Source organism: Solanum verrucosum, unplaced genomic scaffold (genome assembly GCF_900185275.1).
Source record: "Solanum verrucosum unplaced genomic scaffold, falcon-dt-bn FXZP01000187.1, whole genome shotgun sequence".
Lineage (NCBI taxonomy): Eukaryota > Viridiplantae > Streptophyta > Magnoliopsida > Solanales > Solanaceae > Solanum > Solanum verrucosum.
The window spans coordinates 621,901-643,526 of record NW_026020413.1 but is presented as its reverse complement, the minus strand read 5'-3'; the positions used below and the strand labels follow the sequence as shown (position 1 = coordinate 643,526).

The 21,626-nt window shown below is 30.3% G+C and overlaps 2 protein-coding genes and 1 non-coding gene across 3 annotated transcripts; 2 read left to right on the top strand and 1 right to left on the bottom strand.

Annotated features, from left to right (window-relative positions):
• The first annotated feature begins 969 nt into the window (after window positions 1–969).
• LOC125840737 (actin-depolymerizing factor 2-like) lies at window positions 970–3,660 on the top strand. Its single transcript, XM_049519710.1, has 3 exons — window positions 970–1,151; window positions 2,839–3,098; window positions 3,257–3,660. Exons 1-3 carry the CDS (start codon window positions 1,149–1,151, stop codon window positions 3,405–3,407), a joined length of 414 nt encoding a protein of 137 aa, XP_049375667.1. The 5' UTR covers window positions 970–1,148; the 3' UTR covers window positions 3,408–3,660.
• Window positions 3,661–5,078: 1,418 nt separating this feature from the next.
• Window positions 5,079–5,150, bottom strand: TRNAK-UUU (transfer RNA lysine (anticodon UUU)). The gene has a single exon. It is a non-coding gene; the product is annotated as a tRNA-Lys (tRNA).
• An 8,177-nt stretch (window positions 5,151–13,327) lies between these two features.
• LOC125840732 (uncharacterized) lies at window positions 13,328–17,072 on the top strand. The gene is made up of 6 exons (XM_049519704.1): window positions 13,328–13,455; window positions 13,660–14,035; window positions 14,754–14,899; window positions 15,205–15,481; window positions 15,685–15,957; window positions 16,302–17,072. Exons 2-6 carry the CDS (start codon window positions 13,727–13,729, stop codon window positions 16,779–16,781), a joined length of 1,485 nt encoding a protein of 494 aa, XP_049375661.1. The 5' UTR covers window positions 13,328–13,455; window positions 13,660–13,726; the 3' UTR covers window positions 16,782–17,072.
• The last annotated feature ends 4,554 nt before the right edge of the window (window positions 17,073–21,626 follow it).

The following is a 21,626-nucleotide window of genomic DNA, read 5'->3' as shown; positions in this document are numbered from 1 at the left end:
TTAAAGCCATACTAGTGGCTAAATGATATGCTCAGATTTATGGGGTGGATTATTCTGATACTTTTTCTCCAGTGGCCAAACTCATTTCCGTTCTCTTATTTATCTCTCTAGCTGCTTCTAAGAATTGACTGTTACATTAGTTGAATATCAAGAAAGCATTTCTTCGCGGTGATCTCCAAGAAGAAGTGTATATGAAGCAACCATCTAATTTTTATGCTTAGGGGGGGAATGAGAAAGTTTGTCACTTGAAGAAATCCTTGTATGGTCTGAAACAAAGTCCACATGCTTGGTTTGGAAAATTTAGTGAGGTAGTTCAGAAGTTTAGGCTTACAAAGAGCAAATTGATTCAATCTAATTATACGCCATATAGAACATGATACCAATCCATACAAATGTATCTTAGGCAAATCATCACATTAAACGCCATATCGAACAAATCGTTTCAATCTTATATAAATTTAAATACATATTTATATATTAAAATAGAAGAACATAAATATTAAGATCAAACTAAATATAACACATTTATCTATCATACCTTTATTACTCCTTTTGTCCAACATAGTTGTTCATTATTAATTTTGCACACCTCTTAAGAAATTATAAATAAAAGAATAATTTTATCATATCACACATTGAATATAATACATACAATGTATTGAAAAATGTAATAGGAAAATGATTATAATTAATGATAAGGATAAATAAGGAACTAAGTATAAAATTATTCATTAATTTTATACCATGTACAAATATTATTGTACATCCCAAAATAATACAGTAGACAACTATTGTTGGACGAAACAAATATTTTTTTTAACTCAATTTGGACAAACAAATGCATGAATGAGTCTAAAGGGGTATTCCAGTCAATTCAACGTTGCACGTGGCGTGTAACAATTGGCACAACTATTTGTAGCTTCAAAGTATGACCGCCATCATGATATTTAGTAGGGTCAGGGGGTAAAAGTAGGGGTGGGTGGTATCCACCGAATATCAAGGGTAGAATTCGGGATTCTTCAGACAAATTGCCTTTGTTATCTCTACAAGTCTTCTTTAAGTCCTCAACGCTCCCCTAGCTCTCTCTCTCTACATCTACCTACACCAAAAAGTTCAAAAAATATCAGCTCAGATCCTTCGGATTCATCATGGTAAGACTTACTTTTTGTTGATTTATGCTGTTTTGATTGTTCATTTTTGCTGTGTTGTGATAGTAATTCAACTTAGAACGAGAAGAATCGTTGAGTATATCTACTGGTTTTGTTTTGCTTTAGTTAGTCTGTTGTACTTTATTTGTGTGCTGATCTTTTTTTTTTGGCGATTTGATCTGTGAATCTGTGTGTTTTGTGTGGCGGAAACCCTAGGTTTTGGTTTAATGATGATGGATCGGATTCGATGTAGTTCAATCCATGGGATTTGAGATTGTTTTACTGGTTTGATCCATGAGCATTTGGTTGTTGAGGTCTAAAAAATGGAGTTTGTTTTACTGATTTGATCGATGAGCATTTGGTTGTTGACTACTTTTTGTCGAAAAGCGGAGTCTGTTTTACTGATTTGATCCAATGAACATTTGATTGTTGAGGACTTTTTATCAAAAAAAATGGAGTCTGTTTTACTGGTTTGATCCATGAGCAGTTGGTTGTTGAGAACTTTTTGTCTAAAAAAATGGACTCTGATTTACTGGTTTGATCCATGAGCATTTGGTTGTTGAGGTCATTTTGTGTTAAAATGGAGTGTTGTTTACTGGTTTGATCCATGAACATTTGGTTGTTGACATCTTTTTGGCTATAGTTTGAATTTAATCCAGGTTGTTGGGATGTAGCCATGTAGGAGTATACCTGATGCGTATTTGTTGTGTATGTATGGAGTTGAACTTTTTCAAAAGTATGGAGTCCATATATACAGAGTTGAGATTTTTCCAGAAAGCACATATGTTTAGGAACTTGAAATTCATTCTCTCGAAAAATATATGTTTAGGAACTTGAAATTCATTCTTCTCGAAAAATTGTGGTCAATGTGTGGTATTCAATTTAAAGAACGTCTAATTAAAATTTTCTGTACTTAATTTATAGTTTATGTTTCATTTCCAAGCTGTATGTGGCGTCTGTTCCATGCCATTCTTCCTGCCAAGCTGAGACCTAGTGCCCTTTGAAATAATGGAGTTCATTGTAGGTGCTAAGTTATTTTAGTTGTGAAGCAAATTTCCAGCTACCTCATATCAAGTCCATTCGATAATTTCCTGCACACATTATGACTTTTTTACTGCTAAATAGGGATCATCCTCGTATTGCCGTGTTGGTTTTAAAAAAAAACAGCTTCAAAGCGCGATGGCTCACATTGGGCTAGTGCATATTCATTTATCAGATGCAAGTTGAAATGATGTGTATTTTCTTAACTATAAAAAGAGTGTATTTTCTTGTTTGTTTAAATTTTTTTAAATTAAATCTCTTGGGCATTTTACTTGCCTCATTTTTTAAATTTTAATTCATTGTTGTCAGTTCCATGAACAAAAAGGCATAAAACATCTTCATTGATATTGGGTGAATCAATCAATGCCAACACTACTAAACCTTATTGGGATCGTATACATGATTTCTTATATCTATATCTACTTTATTCAAGCTATTGTAGTATTCAGAATATTAATTATAGTTTAACTGTTATATTGGTTGTCAACCTGCTATGCTTTGATATAGTTGGAGTCGTTCACATGTATTGGTTAGTTGTTTTAAGTTTTAACATATATATGTACATTGTACAAGTATCTATAGAATAATTTGCTTCTAGTTTGTTGTAATGTTATGAAGAAACTTTATTCACCTTGGATTTTCTTTGTAGGCTAACTCTGCATCAGGCATGGCTGTGCACGACGATTGCAAACTGAAATTTTTGGAATTGAAAACTAAAAGGGCTTTCCGCTTCATAGTATTCAAGATCGAGGAAAAGCAAATCATTGTGGAAAAGCTTGGTGAGCCAGCTGAAAGTTATGAGGACTTCTGTACACACCTGCCTGCAGATGAGTGTCGTTATGCAGTGTATGATTTTGACTTTCTGACAACGGAGAGTGTCCCTAAGAGCAGGATTTTCTTTATTGCATGGTATTGTCGAATGATTGGCTTCGTTCTTAGTATAATCAAGTATTTATATACTTGTATTGCCTGTAGTTATCGCAAAAAAATATATACTTTTATTGCTCGTCTTTGGAGTGTGCTCACTAACTATTCATATTTGTTTATGTTTGGTGTGTTTTGCATAGGTGTCCCGAAACCTCTAAGGTTAGAAGCAAAATGATCTATGCTAGTTCCAAGGATAGATTTAAGAGGGAGCTGGACGGAATTCAGATTGAGCTGCAAGCAACTGATCCTACTGAGATGGGTCTGGATGTTTTCAAAAGCCGCGCCAACTAAATAAACATCTTTAGTACAACATTGGATGTTCTCTTTACTTTGTCGAAGAGAAATGTTAATATTTGTTGGGACAGGAGGTCGGCTAAGACGTGATATTGGTCTGTTGTTAAACTCTATTTGAAAGGCTTGTCAACTTGTAGACATTATGTGGTTTTGATCTTATTTTGTGATGTTTGTGTGTGGAACACATACCATAAGTAGCTTTTGGGGCTGGTACGAATCAACAATTGTTACTGGATTGTTCTTTCTTTGACTTTGTATGTTTCTCCTTGGTTCTGTTGCAACTTTTGTAATCCATTTATTCATTATAATGCTGGTTGGCCGCTGCTGCGATAATGCTCTGTCGTGCACTTGAGCTGAGATGGTATTTCCACCTTTTGTTAGTTTTGATTTAAGTTGGCATTAGGATGTTGAATTCTTTTAGTCTGTTGTCAGTTTGATTTCTATCATTTTGATGTGATGATAGCTTGATTCTGATATGTTTGTAATTTTGAGCCAAGGTTTTATACATATGCGACCTAAAACTTATGCTTTTGAGAGAGATTCATAAACACATGTTGCATCAATATAGAGGTTGGATGGGGTTGCTCGCCTTTATTTGTCCCTCCTATTTAAAGTTGGAGTTAATATCTCAAAAGGTCACTCAACTTTGAGAATTTATCTAGTAAAATTATTGAATTTTATTTTGTATCAATAAAATCAGACTTTTTTTTATCAACAGAATCACTCTTAATATTTTTTTGACTTGTCTACCATAATATACCTCTAAACGTAAATTCCCTTCATCTTCCTTTTCCCTCATAATTCTCGTCAAAGCTAATGAACTAACTAAATGTATTAACTTTTAATAAATATAAAAATCAAAATTGCTCAATTCATACTAATTAAGGACTATTCAAGTTAATAATTTGACAATCTATGACGGGATTGCAACTCAATCAACAAAGATCATCGCCAAGACAAGCCAAATAAAGCTCCTATATGTTATTCTTAATTTTAATCCCAACGCATTTTAGCTGAACTAATTATTTAATAGATGACTTACGTGAACAACAAATTCACGGGATTAAGTAAAGAAAATTTATAATATTACTCCAATTCTGGATGAAGTAATATATATTTTGCAAAATTTGACAAGTCAAAGATTTCATTGAATGAGTTACGTTATCTGGCACTACACTTAAAAGAATGGAATTTATAAATTCACTCTTGATTTTATTGATACAACGATTTAAGTTGAGTGATTTTATTAATACAAAAACCTAAATTGAGTGATTTTTTTTTTATACAAAATAAAATTCAATGACTTTTCTAGATAAATTCTTATAGTTGAGTATTGTTGCTATGGCTTATAATTAGATAAAGCATAACTATACTATTTATAATTATGATCTAAACTATAGCTATTTATGATCACTCCTCCTCATATACCTTTTCTATTAAAAAAAATAGTGATTCTAAATTTAAAGAAGAAGAAAAAGGAAACAAAAGGAGGACCAAATAGACAAAAACAAAAAAAAAAAATCAGTTTAAAATTATTTTGATGATTAACAAAAATGGTGATTCTAAATTTTATAAAGATGCAAAAGGAACTAAAAGGAAAAGAAAGACCCAAAAAGGAAATAAATAAATAAAAAATGAAAGACGAAAAAACCAAAAAAAAATAATTCCCGCCGTCTGTGGGGATCGAACCCACGACCACGTGGTTAAAAGCCACGCGCTCTACCACTGAGCTAAGACGGCTTTCATGATATATCTAACTAATCGTCAATACTAATTATCTATTAAACTCCAAATCAGCTAAAAGACAGAAAATAACAAGCACTATTGATGTAGTACCTGTTGGATTCGGTTTTAAGTATCACCAACTACATACGTAAATTTTATCTCTATCTTTGTGATATAAATACAAGGGTGATTTACTATATCAAATCAAATTATATAATATATATTTAGCGATTTAGTTGTCGTTGATTTGGTTCACTTTTCTATTTTAAGAAACTTAATCGTTTTTATTTTTCATTTTTTACCAACATATAATCATTTATCACCCTTTTAATGAGATGATTATAATGTCTTTGAATTATATAAAGACTATCTAAATATCTATAAGGTTTAGTTAGGTGAAAAGTTTATAAGAAATATAAGAAGTAAAATCTAAGTAAAAATCCATAGATATTTCTTTACATAAATTAATTTGCATTCATGACTCAATTTTTTTTTTAGCTATGATCACTACATTGATTACAATGGCTTTTGCTTCTAGGTCTTGGACAAAATTCTCTAGGGTTTTCAACTCTCCAAAAACACCTACGTTGTAGAAATAGCCAAAATTAGTCGAATATCTCACCATTAACATAAAAATAAGGTGTATTTGCTACTAATTCATATAAAAATAAATTACATATGTGCAGTGAAAAGACGTGTAAATACGTCTAATATATCACTCCATTGTGTTTCTACACGTGGATAAAATTCTTATTTCTAGATTCCCTTAAGTTGCGACGTGATCTTCACGACGTCCAACATGAAAGCAATGAGTGTCACGTCGTTCATCACATTGAAGTTGGGTGCAATGGCCAATGCATTGCACCCCCTATTTTCTCCAAACATTTATAAATTTTTTGTGTTCAACTTTAGTAAATTGTACATAACTTCTGATTTTTGTGTGTCCAACTCTAGTAAAATGTACAAAGAGTAAGAATAATTTTCAATTGGCTTAGTTTTTGCTTAAAGATGTCAAAGAATGGGTACATGCTTGTGATGTTTGTCAAAAAAACAAGGGGGGGACATGTACTCCTATTCAAGGTTGTTGCAATCCTTGGCTTTTCCATCTAGGGCCTAGGAACATTTGATTCTAGATTTAATTGAGGGACAGCCCAAGTCTTGGGGCAAAATTGGGGGTAGGTAGGGGTGTACATGGTCGGGTTGGTTCGGGTTTTTCAAATATCAAACCAAATCATTTGTGTCGAATTTTTAAATCTATTAACCAAATCAATAAAACTCGGATTTTTCAACCTCGGGTTTTTTTGGATTTTTTCGGGTTTTCGGGTTTCTCCGCTAAAGTATTCATACAAACATATAATTTACTTGTACTTCAAATATTTCTTCAGTCCTACCAAAATACAACTATCTAAGGTGTTTCTTAAGAATACAACACAAACAATGATATGATTAATGACACTAAAATATCCAAAAATAAATAAATAATAATAATAATAAAATCATTTAAAACAAATATTGCAAATTAACAAGTCATAATGAAAATGATCATAATTTAAAAGTACTAAATCATGTTAAAATAAGTTTAATAAGTATTAGTTACATGACTAAATATTAAAGGAAATTAAAATTAGATTATGTACTTTAATTGTCTAAACCAATGTAAAACCAAAGAACAAATATTCAATATTATTGTCATTCTTAGTGTTAAATTAATTTTCTTTTTGTATTAGTATTAATTTGATTTTGATTTAAGTTTTATTATAATTACCAACATCTATGGACTATAATCTTTATGGAACCATTCAAAATTCTAAGTTTCAAACTTGAAATAATATATTAAAGATAAAAACTATGAAAAAGTATAAGAAATATTTAAAAATTATATCAAAGTAAATATTTTCATGTATAAAATAATATTTTTAAAATTATATATATAATATCGGGTTGGTTTTTTTTAGTTAAAATCAAACCAACCCACATATAGTCGGATTTTTTTTCCAACACCAAACCAAGTTAAACCAACCACTAGTCGGATTATTTTTTTTGGTTTGACTCGGTTTGCGGTTTGGTTTGATTTTCGGTTCGATTTTGTACACCCCTAGGGATAGGGAAAATGGAGAGAGGATTACAATATGCAGAATCAAACTCTCACCAATAAGGTGGTGAGAGTTCAGATAGTTACTCAACTGAACTACTAAGATTCCCTTCTTTCAGATAGAGATCCAATCAAGTTTTATTCTTTTTTTTCTTCGCACATCTGATTAACTGTGGACCAATTTACGATTTTAAAATATGAGTCAATTTTAATAATGTGGTTGTATTTATTTGAGCATGTTAATTTAGTATTATTATAAAAAGTTTTCAATTAAAATTAACTAATATTTATTATTTACTTGTAAAGGTAAATATTACTTATAAAAACTTATTAATGTACTTATTTGAGTATGTTAAATTAGTATTATTAGTACACAACTTTCTTTGTTATAATCAGGAATGTTCATGGTTATGGTTAAAAAATTAAATCGAACCAAAATCCAAGTCAAATCAATAAAAAAACCAATATTTGGTTTGGTTTGATTTTAAATTTTAAAAATTGATACTATTTGATTTGGTTTTGATTTTACTAAAAAAAATCGTAAAAATAACCAAATCAAACCGAGAAATTATATATAAAATTTTTATGACTATCATTCATAAATAAAATATAAGTATTTTGCTAAATTTAATTAGCCTAAGTCTTCTGCTTTACCATTTTCTCAATCCAAACACTTAAATTTTAGCCCAACTATTAAAATCTTAAATCCAAGTCCATCAAAATTCATTACTTTAATCTTCACACTTTCTCTTAATTGAATCACTTTGTTCATGTAATAATAACTCTAGTATTGCTTAAGTGATTAATTGAATCTACATTAGCTTTTCTGTGGATTGTTCATTTACAAGGTGTATGTGTCTATCGAAATGTCTATGCGCTTAACAAACTTATTACTTTCAAACTGAAAATTAAAATAAAATAATCGAACGAAATTGAATCAAACCGACAATAACCAGACTGATGATTATTTTTTTATTTGATTTTGGAAATTTAAAAACTGACTAAATTTGTTGGATTTTGAATTTAACCAATAACCAATTCAAATCGAACTATGAACACCCCTGATTATATTATAATATCAAAATATTATTCTATAGATATAATAAGGTACACTTTTAGTTTTACAATACATTTTGTTGAACTTTTTCAAGACAAATCTTTATTTTTGGTTATTTTACCTTACACAAAAATCAAATACTCCATTCTGTTTCAACTTATTTGTCCTACTTTTTTCTTAGTCCCTTTTTTTTTAAAAAAAAATTATAATTTATTCTTAGCAACTTCTTAATTCTAATTTTTCACATGACATGTATAAGACACAAAATTAAAGGATTTTTGATATATTTGACATATGTTTGATTTAAAATTACAATATTAAAAAAAAAATCTTTATTGCCTTAAACTTTGCGCCAAAACAAGAGTAATAAATAAATAAAATAAATTACTATAAAATGCAATCATGAACATACAATTTAATACATGATTAATCTATATATTTTGTATTTATTATTGAAATTAGTATACAAAAATAGGATTTTCCTCGAAGAAATACTACTTAGAACTCTGATTTATATCTTCTGTTAGTACATGAAATTTGGGTAAATTTATGTTTTTGTGAGTTAGAAAACATCTAATCATTTTTATTTTTCGAAATGTCTAAGTTTATCTTTGAGATGATATTATATTTTAATTTCAAACTTAACAAATATATTTGGTTAAAAAGCAATCTATATATACACGATAAATATTTTTAAAAGAGTCCATTTAGAACTCCATTAAGAAAAAAATAAGAGTTTGATAGCATACCATCATTTCTACATATATTTTAATTCAAAATTAACAGTTCAAAAAATTTATTACAATATTTATTTATTTTTTTAAATTATCAAATGGCTTTTCAATAGCTTCCACTTAATTTAACCACATTGCAAATTACCCTCCTTTTATCATATAGATAAATAGAAGACAAGTATGTATATCTTCAAAATAAGTCTCGTTATTTTTATATTTGAAGATATATATATATATTGAATTAAAATTACCTTTTATTCTTAAATTTTCTCTGTCTTTTTCATATGTTCATAATTATTAATTTTAATATTTTCAAACTCCATTTTTTTTAGATTTATTCTAAACTTATACACATGACAAAATTTTACTAGCTACTTGTCTTTTTTTTTTAGTGTTTTAGTCCTTGCTTTAATATATATATATATATATATATATATATATATGGACACTTTCAAAAACCTAATAATTATAAATCAAATTACATAAATTAAAAAAAAGAAGAATAACTTGATAAAAGCACATGAAACCCAACACTGGATAAGTAGTATTTTATGTGATAAATGTAATAAAAAGTTAATGTAAGGATGGAATGAATCATGTGATGTGATTAGTACAGAACTTTTGATTAAAACAATTTTTTCATAACCATTTAATTATGATATTTCGAGATCTCTTTTTAAGAATATTTTTTCTTTAATTCTAATTAAAAATAATTTTTTTTTCAAATCAAATTAAAAATTAACCATTCATCATTCAATATCAATACATAAGCTATCATCTATTATAACAAAATTGTCATGATCTTATTGCATTTTTGGAATATACTTTATCACTGCTCTCCTTTCAACAACCATTTAAGAAGTAATTAATAATCCAATTTATGATTGAAAAGAAATTTAAATGTCCACAAATTCTACATATATAAAATTATCTAGTAATTTTGATATAAAATTCTACTTATTTATTTAAAAATATTTTTAAATAATTACAAATAATAGATCTCAAATATGATAAATCAAATTATCAATGGTAAAATCGATACCTAGTTGATTATAGCTATCAAAATAATATCACAATATGATAACAAATAAAAGTATACCAAAACATTAAGTTAATAGGATCACCATATAATTAGTACTAATGTAATATTAAAACTATTTTTGTAAAAATATTAACAAGTAAATAATATTATAAATTATTTTTATTTTAAAAAAATTATATAAAAACCCTAAATATTAAGGGCATTTTTGTCATTTCTTTTGTTGCCCTTTATTCCACCTCGTATTGTGAGTTGCATCCAATACCATCTTCCACTCACCTTCATCATTCATGTCATATTCCATACTACTCTTCTACTACAAGTTAATAATTTGTAATTCCTTTATCTTTCTCTTCAATTTTTAGATTTGATTTACAAAGTTTTAGTCTTTCTATGTTTTTTTTCTCTATTTCTCTTGATCTTTAATAATTTTTCTCCGATTTCTATATTTAGTTGAATAGATATATAAAGTTTTTATTTTAAATTTAGTTCTATTAGTTATCGAAAAATACAAAACCCAAATCATTAGTGGCAGAGTGAACATCCAAGAACCTTTAAAAAGTCATATTTTTTTTGTGTGTGTGAGACCAGAAGAATCACAAATAGAAAAAAAAAGGAACTAAACTTCAATATAATATATGAATTTTGCATGTCCTTGAGAGAGATTCAGATAGAAATGTTGAGATGAAAGTCTTACCAAATGTTAATGTATCAATAGGTAAATATATATAGTTATTCTTATTTTTTCATGAAGTATAAACTTCTTATTTGTAACACCTATTGATAAAAAAAAAATGTAGAATACCCTTTTGATTTCACCATATGAATTTCAAGAATCCATTGGAGTTTGTTGTGTTTATTGATCTAAAATGGTACAAAGCTCTAAACTATATCTTTAAAAGTTGAGAAAAAAGGTCTGAAATATATCTGAATTTTGACTGAAATTGTTGTAACAATACCAAACTTCTGGCAGTACCTATTACCCCCTGCCTAAAGTTTGAGATTGTTACAACAATTTCAGTCAAAGTTCGGATATATTTCGAACCTTTTTCCCTAAAAGTTAAGTCTTATTTTTCATGCCCGAATTCTTGATTTTGTGGTTTTTTCTGTCTGTTGTGTTTTTTGTTTGTTTTTGTTTTAATTGTTTCTCAAACACCCTTTTGATTTCACCATTTCAAATTCAAGAATCTTTGGTGTTTTATCTGTTTAGGAAATAAAAACTCTCAATTTTATCATGGAAAAGGGTCTGAAAAATACTTTAACTTTGGTCGAAATTGTTGTTACGATACCAAACTTTGGAAAGGACCGTTTACCCCCCTGTACTATTTAATAGTGTATTTTAAAGATATATATGTGCCTACGTGGACATCATAAATATTGCATCATTTTAAATAGTAATGTGTCCACGTGGACACATATATACCTTTAAAATACACTATTAAATAGTGCAGGGGGTAAAAGGTCCTCCATAAAGTTCGGTATCATAACATCAATTTCGACCAAAGTTAGAGTATTTTTCAGACCCTTTTTCCTTTTATCATTAAAAAGTGTTTTACTTTTCATACCCAAGTTTTATTTTTGTGTTTTTTTTTATTTGTTTATCATTATGTTGTCAACATCTTGGTTCAATGCATAATCCTGATGACTGTTCTGTTACTTGTTTGTCATTAGTTTGCGCAATATTTTCGTTGTTGATATTCTTTAATATTTCTAAATAAATGATGTGAGAATTGTGTGTATATGAATTATATCCACTAGACAATTATTGAGAATCTTTGCTTTATAATCTTTAATCTTTGCTTTATCAAGTAAACCTTGTTAGTTGGCAATTGTCAGAAATGGTTTTTTTTTTTTTTTGGGTTAGAATTGTCAGAAATGTTGTTCCTTCTTAAACTAGTTAAGTGACTACTTCACCGTTAACCAGAGGTGTTGAGTTCGAGCTCTAGGTATGGAGAGTCTAGGTCAGAATCATTAATATTATAATTGTTGATGTGATGTTTTAATATTAATAAAATATATTATATGTCACATTATATATCATGTTATTTCTATTGGTGGACATTACATTTGTGCCTTTTTACTCTCATCAATTGTGGAAGAAAGTGATCACTAGTTTTTAGTAACTTATGTAACCACCAACTCTTCGTTTCACCCATTATTCTATCTTTATGTCTTGTAACTTATGGAACATTTGAGCCATTCATTTGGCAAATTTACTACCTACTATCTTCCTATTCATTACAAAGAAAAATTCATCACCTATAAATAGTGTGGTCTTCCTTTGTGTTAGGAAGAAGAAGGAAGAGATGTACAAGAAAATATAGAGTGAAAAAGATGAGTAGTATTATATTGTGTATATTGAGTTAGTGTAGTGAAAGAGAGAGTTGAGACAAAGAAAATATTTTAACTCTTCAACTATATTCACTATACAAATGAGAGTAATTATATGTTGAGGGAAAGTGTTTCTGTTGTGGAGTTTTGTACTCTTCAACCAATTTGGAGTTGTACACATTGTTGAACTGTTGTATCCTGGAGGGGACAGTCAAGAGTGATACTGCTAGATCGGTGTAGATTATGCTGCAGTGAGTTTGAATCTCCTTAAAGAGAGTGAGATATTCGTGCCTCAGCCTAAAGATTTGTTTATTCATTTTTGTTCATTTTATTTCAACTATAATTTATAGGGGAACTTTCGCAAATAGTCACTATAATAAACTTAATTATGCTCATAGCTATAGTTTGCATATTTACGGGATGTAGTTACAGTTTAAGCTGTCTCGTTTGTATAGTTTGCAGGTTTGTATAATTCACGAGTACATTTGTATAATTTAGTTATTTTTGTATAAACTCGAAATAACGAATTTATACAATTACAAACATCTGAAGTGTAAACGATTATACAAATTTCGAATTATACAAAAGTTATACAAATTATATTAAACAAATTTCAAATTATACAAAACTAAAAAGCTGAGCCGTATAATTATAGCTAAAAGTTGGTCACAAATTATAATTAAGGCAAACTATAGCTATATTAACTAATTAACTAATACATGTTTGCTTACATGCATAATTTCTCCTTCTTTATATTATTCGTGGTATATTACACCAACAATAATGCTACAACAAATAAAATTGTGTACTGCAATATTAAGTTAATATTAATATATTATAGTAACTATTTTTAAAAAAAATATATTAACAAGTGAATAACAAATTTTAGAAATTATTTTTATTCTTAAAGAATCCCTCTTTCCATATAGAAAACCCCTTAACCGCTCGAGCTTCCATTTTCCTCAAGCCTCCGCCTTGTCTCTCTCCAAATCTTCACTCCCAGTCCCAGTGTATCAGCCAATCTTTTGTGTTGTGAAATGGTCTGCGCCCGATAGATCATAGATATTGTAAGTTGACCAGTAGGTTTAATACAACAATTGATCGATTCTTGCAGTTCTACAAATAGATTTGTGATTCAATTTGGCGCAATATATTTTTTTTTTGTTGAAATTTCAATATTGTTGTTGATTCTTGTTTGTCTACGCAAAATTCATAAATATGTTACTGAAATTCAATTTGATTCCTTATATATATATATATATTACTTACAGGTTTGGATATTTATGAGTTTTGAGGCATTCAGCCCTGATAGTTAATAAGCCTTAGTTGTGAGGAAGTATGGTTAACTTGGAGCAGCCAAAGAGAAGAGTTGCTTTTGTGCTTATTGATGGTGTAGGAGATGTATCTCTCCCAAGATTTGGTTATAAAACCCCACTTCAATTGGCAAAAATACCAAATTTGGATGCTATAGCATCTGCTGGAGTTAATGGTCTGATGGATCCTGTTGAAGTTGGCTTAGGTTGTGGAAGTGATACCGCGCATCTTTCTCTACTTGGATATGACCCTAGGGTATACTATCGAGGTCGGGGTGCATTTGAGTCGATGGGTGCTGGGTTGGCAATGTCACCAGGAGATATTGCATTTAAGGTATGAATCTTTCCTTGTCTCTTAGAGGTGTTATATATGTATGGTAGTATGAGCTGACCAACTCTACATGAATCAAATAGCATTACATAATCGTAAAAAACGAAGGAATTGCTAGGACCTTAGTTTCCAACACATGAGTTTAAACATAAGTAGACATAAGAGTGAGGCTTAGCTTTCATAAAGGAACTTCTTTTATACAAAATGAATTCATGATAAGTGGGTCAAAACATAGGTGTTAACTAACTGCCCCTGAACTCTGAAGGAAAAAAAAAAGAAGGATTTCTCTGGTACACAGAGCGAAAAGAACCGCAGGACACACCATACTGAGTAAACAGCAAGCTTGCTCACTGTCATTGTTCTTTGAACTACAAGCAATAACTGTATATCCTGCTTGGCTATCTTATCCGCACATTGAGTTTTGGTTGAGTAAACACAGGGATTCTCAAATATTATCATGTATTCTGCCTTTTCTCTATTATCGAGTTTGAGAGAGGGAACAATATCTGAGACGTTAATTGGGAGTGGGTTATTGGTCTGAGAAATTGTTGTCATCTACTCTAAGATGAATACCAAGATATATGCACAACACTGTCATTTGCTAACCATTGAGCCTATTCTGTGATTTAAATTTCACTGCACTTTTTGGTACTTCTCTTTGTATATGAGGTGAAAGTGTTATCTTTGGCATATTTTTTACCTTTTCAATTTTCAATACCAGTCAAACTTTGCTACGCTGGATGAGGAAACCGGAATAGTTGTTAGCCGGAGGGCTGATAGACATTTTGAAGAAGAAGGGCCGATTCTTTGTGCAGCATTGGATGGAATGAAGTTGCCCTCTTTTCCTGAATATGAAATTAGAGTCAGGTACATTCCGTCCCTTTTCTCTGACCTCCTTTGTCCTTTATGTATCACTGATGTGCATAATCATATGTTAGCCAACAGGGTTCAGTTATACTTTTTCTTTGTCTGCTACATGCTAGGCTCGATAATTTTTTTCCCAAAAGGTGTTCTTATGAGAGGAACTGCTGTTTCTCAGTAGTGTACTATCCATACTTAAATAGTATGCAAACAATTTTATTATAAGTTGCTCTTTGCTACTGCATCTGGAATATGAGTTGTACACAATATCTATTAGTGAAGAAAAAGAGCAATATATATGTTTATTTTAGGTATGCTACGGAGCATAGATGTGGAGTGGTTGTCAAGGGACCAAAATTAAGTGGAAATATATCGGGAACTGACCCATTGAAAGACAACCGCTTACTTTTACAAGCGAACCCTCTTGATGATACAGATGAAGCAAAGCACACAGCTGCAGTTGTCAATGAACTGTCTAAAGAAATCTCGCGCATTTTGCTTGCCCATCCATTGAATGCAAAACGGGCAGCAGAAGGAAAGAATGTAGCAAATCTGGTTCTTTTACGAGGATGCGGCATTAGAATTGAGGTATGCAGAGTGTGTATTTTAAGTGTCTCTGTGTGAGTTTTTTTTTTTTTTTTGGGTGTTTTGCATGGTCAGTGTGCATTGTTATGATATTAATGTGGAACTTTTCCACTAGTCAATTCAGCTTAGGACATGCTAGAAAGAAGAAAGTCATTTTCTTCTGGTTGTAACCTTATTTCTCAGTTCTGATTTGTTCTATGCTGTAGGTTGCTCCATTTGAAAAGATACATGGTCTCTGGCCATGCATGGTAGCTCCTACCAAGATTATTGCTGGCTTGGGTTTGTCACTCGGGATCGATATTCTGGAAGCTCCTGGAGCGACAGGAGACTATAGGACATTATTAACATCAAAAGCAACTGCCATAGCCAGGGCACTCTCGGCACCTCTGCAATCGTGTCCCAATGTTTTTGTGCCCGGGGAAGATGAGCACAAGCCTGGTCGACTTGATGGCTATGATTTTGGGTTCCTCCACATTAAGGTTTTACATCAAAATCAATTTAGCTTTTTCTTATGATGCGTCAATTGTTGACAATCAATTTTCAAATAACAGCTCATGGGGGTAAGGTTGAAAGCTTCTGATAAGATCAGCATGTGTTTATAGAAATACGGAGGTGCTTGTCAGGCTGGTTAGAAAAGTTTCATTTGGGAAAGATCTATCCATTGGTCATATTTTCTTAGACTTAAGAGTAACAAAAGCATACACAAGAATCGCGGAATGACATTTGATTGTTTTAGAAAGTTTGGTATAATTTTCTTATGCTGTTTTACATCAACTCTGTTTTTCTACTTCCTCCTGTTATATGTTCATTGTTGGATTTGCAGGCAATTGACGATGCAGGTCATGATAAAGCAAGTGTGTTCAAAGTGAAGGGACTGGAAGCTGTTGATTGTGCTATAGGTCAATTAGCTAGGCTTCTTTGGGAGGCGGAATCAACTGGGAAGTTTAGCTATTACCTTTGTATCACTGGAGACCACTCCACACCTGTAGAATATGGAGATCACAGCTTTGAACCAGTGCCATTTGCATTATGTAGTTTAAAAGACTTTGTGAGTGCTTTGGGTGGTGAATCTGTCCTATCAGGTATTTCTCTTGATCCATTTCCCCTTCCATCCGTCCAAGCTGGTGAAGACGTAGATACTGGTACAAGGATTGAAGAAGACAAAAATAACAAGCTTCAGTTTTTTGCTGGTGATTTGGTTGACAAGTTCAATGAAATAGCAGCTGCTAGAGGTTGTCTTGGTCGATTTCCCGGAAGTGAGATGATGGGAATCATCAAGGCATATCTTAAACTTGAAGCTTGATTAATGTGAACCTTCAAGTTCATAGCTTCAAATCAGACAATAAATTAACCTTCTCCGGAGGAGAAACATAGTTGTTAATAAAACGGAGCATCGTCCTTTTTCTCAACCTAATCAATCGGCTATAATTTAGTTAGATTCCTTCTTCCTTCTTTTGCTGATGGTGTTGATAGTATAATTTGATCAAGACGGTGAAAGCTTAATATTGAAAGGAATGTTAGGGCTTGGCTCATTTTAATTATGTATGTATAACCAAATTTATGGGTTGTAAGGCAAAATCTATTTGTATTTTTTTTGTGACAAAGGTGAGCTAACTACACGTTGCTTCAATTTTCTTTTGCCCCTATACGTACATCATTTGAATATTTGGAGAAATGTTTTATCAACTTGCAATTTTATACTAGAGAAAATACACTCAACCTAGTCCCAATATCTTAATTACACTCTTAAACTTTCCTACTTGCTTATCCTAGTTTGAGGTGAAATGAATACCTCTCTTCCAAAATCAATTCTAGATTTATGTACATTAGTGTTTATACATGGGTCTTATACGTGTTTTTTGTTCATTTAATCTAGTAAAAATTTTAGGAATCTCACAGTGTAAAGAGCAAATTACATTCTATCCCTGTTGAGATTAAAAAGGAAATTAAATGTCAGTTCCCCCAATCATGCAAATCAAATCGATGTCAATCTCTCCCAGATAATACCTCCAAACAATTCAAATTTCAATTTTTCTTCTCTCAAATTCTTTCCCAAATAGTAGCAGATTAAAAAAAAAGAAGATGTGTAGTTAGGTAATTAATCCTTTATTTTATTCTCCTTTTCCTACTTTTTCTTATTTTTTTATATCCATGGCAACTTGTAAAGTCACGTTTATGGTAGTTTTTTTTATGAGTAGTTACTAGTTATATGTCCACCACACACACTGTCCATAATTTTTATATTTTGGTATAACAGAAAATAAAACTCAACTGCTTATTCGTTGAACATAAAAAAAATATTTAATTCAAAGTTAAATTATAGAAAAGTAAAGTAATTAAAATATAGTAAAGAAAAATGTAAATGGGGTATTGGAGATTATTTTTTTAGATTACAATGAATTAGATAATAAACATATTACTATTTATAAATTTTAAACGGAAGAGATGGAAGAAATTATTTTCACTCATATGAATTTTGGCTAGAGGCCGGTGGGGGGGGGGGGGGGGGAGGGGTATTAACAATCTAATATCTTTAGATGTGAATAATATAATTTAAAAAATGAAGAATAAAACTTTTTTTTTACAATTACACAAATATTTTTTTCGTATAAATTGGATTAGAGGTCGGCATATTAGGGTCATGGAATGGTTGTGGAGGTGTGGGGAGAGTAGAATATTTTTAAAAAAAAAATGAGGGGAGTGGGGAGTAGGGGTAGAATTGAGACATTTTTTCCCCATATTTTATTGAGAGATAATATAATAGTTGCATTTTTTTCAAGGTTATATGATTTTAACATGCTCAAATGAGATATTCCAATATGAAATGATCAAAAATATTGATTTAATATTATCTGCGCATTGTGCGAGTGCGTATACTAGCACATTTGAAAAGTGCCTTAGTAAAGTCATATTTACTATCTATGTGGATCCTATATATATATATTTTCACCCCCAATTTTGCTTTAAAAATTAAACTCTCCTCTCAATTTTGAATCATAATCAAACTCTCCTCTTTACTCTATGCATTGCCCATTTTACCCTATTTTATATATATATATATTATTTATTTTAATCTAGGTGTTATAATTTTTCTTAATGTTCATTAAAACTACAATTAGAATAATAATATTTGTAAGAATTTGTCACAAAATTTAACATTATTTTTATGACCGTTATTGCAATATAATATGTATTAAGCGTGGGTGTATGTATGCGTATATTTTTGTCTTTCTCCACTTTCTTACTCCATGCATTTTATATTACTTGGCCCTTCCTGATATGACATCCTTTTTTAAAAAAATATTTAGAGGCGTATTTACTAAACTAACATTATTAATAATGCTTTGAAACTTTAAATTTGACTACTAATATTTTATGTAGTTATTTAATACCGAGGATAGAAAAAAAATATTAATTTTTATTTAATTTTATAAATTAGACAAGTAAATTAAAATAACTATTTTTAGAACGACAGGGATATTCTCTATTATCTATATAAGTAAACAAGTTTTGATTGACATTGATGGAGTGTTGCATAAATTATAGTTTAAATAATTTAAAATCTAAATAAATACAATCTTTAAAATTTTGATCTTAATTAAATTAATTATTTGTATTTTCTACATTGAAATATCTTTGTATAGTTATTAATCTCTGTTATTTCACTTGTATAAATAAATATTAGAGTTTTGATTATTAATAAAGTTAATATTTTAATATGCTAATTTACTTTATTATATATAGAACGTCATTAGCTTATGCATACTTAATTAGAGTATTTTAATTTTTTTCGTTCAAAAGAGAGTTCGGAACCTAAATAAGCCACAAAAAAATAAAAGTGACTAAAATAAGCCACTATTCTAGTAAGTAACTAAAATAGGTTTAGTAGAAGAATTTTATTTTTTTTATGCAATATTTCAAACGTTTTCCGTTAGTCTCATAACGTGTATATTTTAATATATAACATAATTATTTTTTACACCTTGTAAAACATAATTATTTCTTACACTTTAAGAAAAGTTACTTTACCTTTTCACTTTCTTCTTCTCCCCTTTCACTTTCATGGACACCTTCATCTTCCAAACGTTTTTTCACTTCGAAGATGTTAATTTGATGGTCCCAATCTGACAACTGAAGCGACCCTACACTAAAATATCAAAATCTTGAAAGATTGGAGTAGCACTACCCGACAACACAACAATCCCGACCCTATAAATTATATAAATTAGGTATTAGGAAAATCAGTAGATTGAGTTATTGGAAATCCATCAATGCTATTACGATTTTCTAGTCGGGGATGGACATCGACCGATAAAGGAGAACGTTGTTGACTAGTCTTAGGCTCCTTCCTAACATAGATTTCAAATATTGTTAACTTGATTTGATCTATGTAGTCATTTGGAACCCTCAAAAAGTTGGTCAACAATCCGTCATTATAGATAATCCACTCTCCAAAATTTACTTGTCCTTGTGATAAAAATGAATTAGGGTATTTTCCGACTATAATCAAATTATAGTTAGTACTATTTATACCCATTCTTTTATAAATTGATGAAGTAAATCTATGATATCGGACATTAATTGAATATTTAGCATTGTGTTTGGGAGGACAATTATAATAAACGATATTTTCGTCATGTATAATTTCGCCATCCCAATAAATCGAAACTCTAACTTTTGGTTTATAAGACATTTTTTTGTGTGATTGAAATGAAGAAAAATAGAAGACTAAAGATGTTGAAGGTACTATGTTTGAACGTCCTTAAATAGAGCTTGGAGGAGTTTTCAGAATAAAAAAATAAAATTACATAATGTAATAATTTTTTCCGTTTTTATGATATGTCAAATCAATATAATTGTATGACAAACACTGCAAAACTTAATTTAATGCAAAACGTGAAAAATATTCCTCTTTGTAAAACATAATTTTTTCTTCCACTTTATAAAGTGTAGAAAAACTTCCACTTTACAAAGTGTAAAAAAACTTACACTTTACAAAGTGTAAGAAATAATTTCGTTTTACAAAGTGTAAAAAATAGTTCTGTCATATATTAAAATATACACGTTATGAGATTAACGGAAACGTTTGGAATATTGCATAAAATATAATTTTTTCTTCCACTAAGCCTATTTTAGTTACTTACTAGAATAGTGACTTATTTTGATCACTTTTATCTTTTTGTCGCTTATTTAGGTTTCAGACTGTTCAAAAGTTAATGCTTATGCTCTTGTGAGAAATTTGTTACGTGAATCCAATTTTTTTTTAAAAAATATCACGATTTTTAAAGAAGTAAACGAAAAATTGATAATGAAAGGGTATTTTCTTTTTAATATGAATTTTCTGCCAGTGGCCATTTTATTCATTCAATAAGAAGATAAATACATAGCCATGGCCCATATCTTCAGACCAAAATAAATTAAATAAGACCTAATCTAAAAGATCCAGCCCAAAAGCTAAAAAATGTCACTTATCTCTAAGGTACCATCACTTTTTAGGAAAGTGATCTGACAAAACCCCTTCTTCTCTGCTGCCTGAGTGAGATCGTGGAAAGCTTGTCCACTTCTTCAAGATCAAACGCTTTAGGTTTCAATATCATCTTCCTTATTTATTTTTTATTTTTTAATTCCGTAATGAAACTCTTTTTATCTTTAGGTAATGACCGATGAAGGAAGAGTAGCTACTGGAGGTTTCTTGTAGGTGAACTCTTCGATGTCCCTTTGTTAAGTACCTATCCTTTATATCTGTACTATAGCTCTTCTCCCTTTCGGGTCTTGAAGAGTATTTGTTTGCTAGGCTAGTATTTGGCTCTGTGTAACAAAGCTGCATTTCCTTGATATACATTGTAATCAACTATATTGTGTTCTTACCCTGCTTTACCGCTTTGTTGTATTTGCTCCTTCTGAAACTGTTGTGTCTCTTGTTTAGCTTCTCGTATCTTGTGATTTGTTCTGTTTTGTTTTATGTATCATTATGAGTGATTCTGCGAGTCTTGATCCTGTAGTTAGAAATTTGTGCTTTATCTGAATTGATGATCTTCCTTCCCACCAGAGGGAGCTCTTGCCAAGCGTGATATTCGTGATTTGTTTGTGATTCAATGGCTATATTAGCCAAGGAGTCAGCCAAACAATTACCTTCTCGGAAGATATG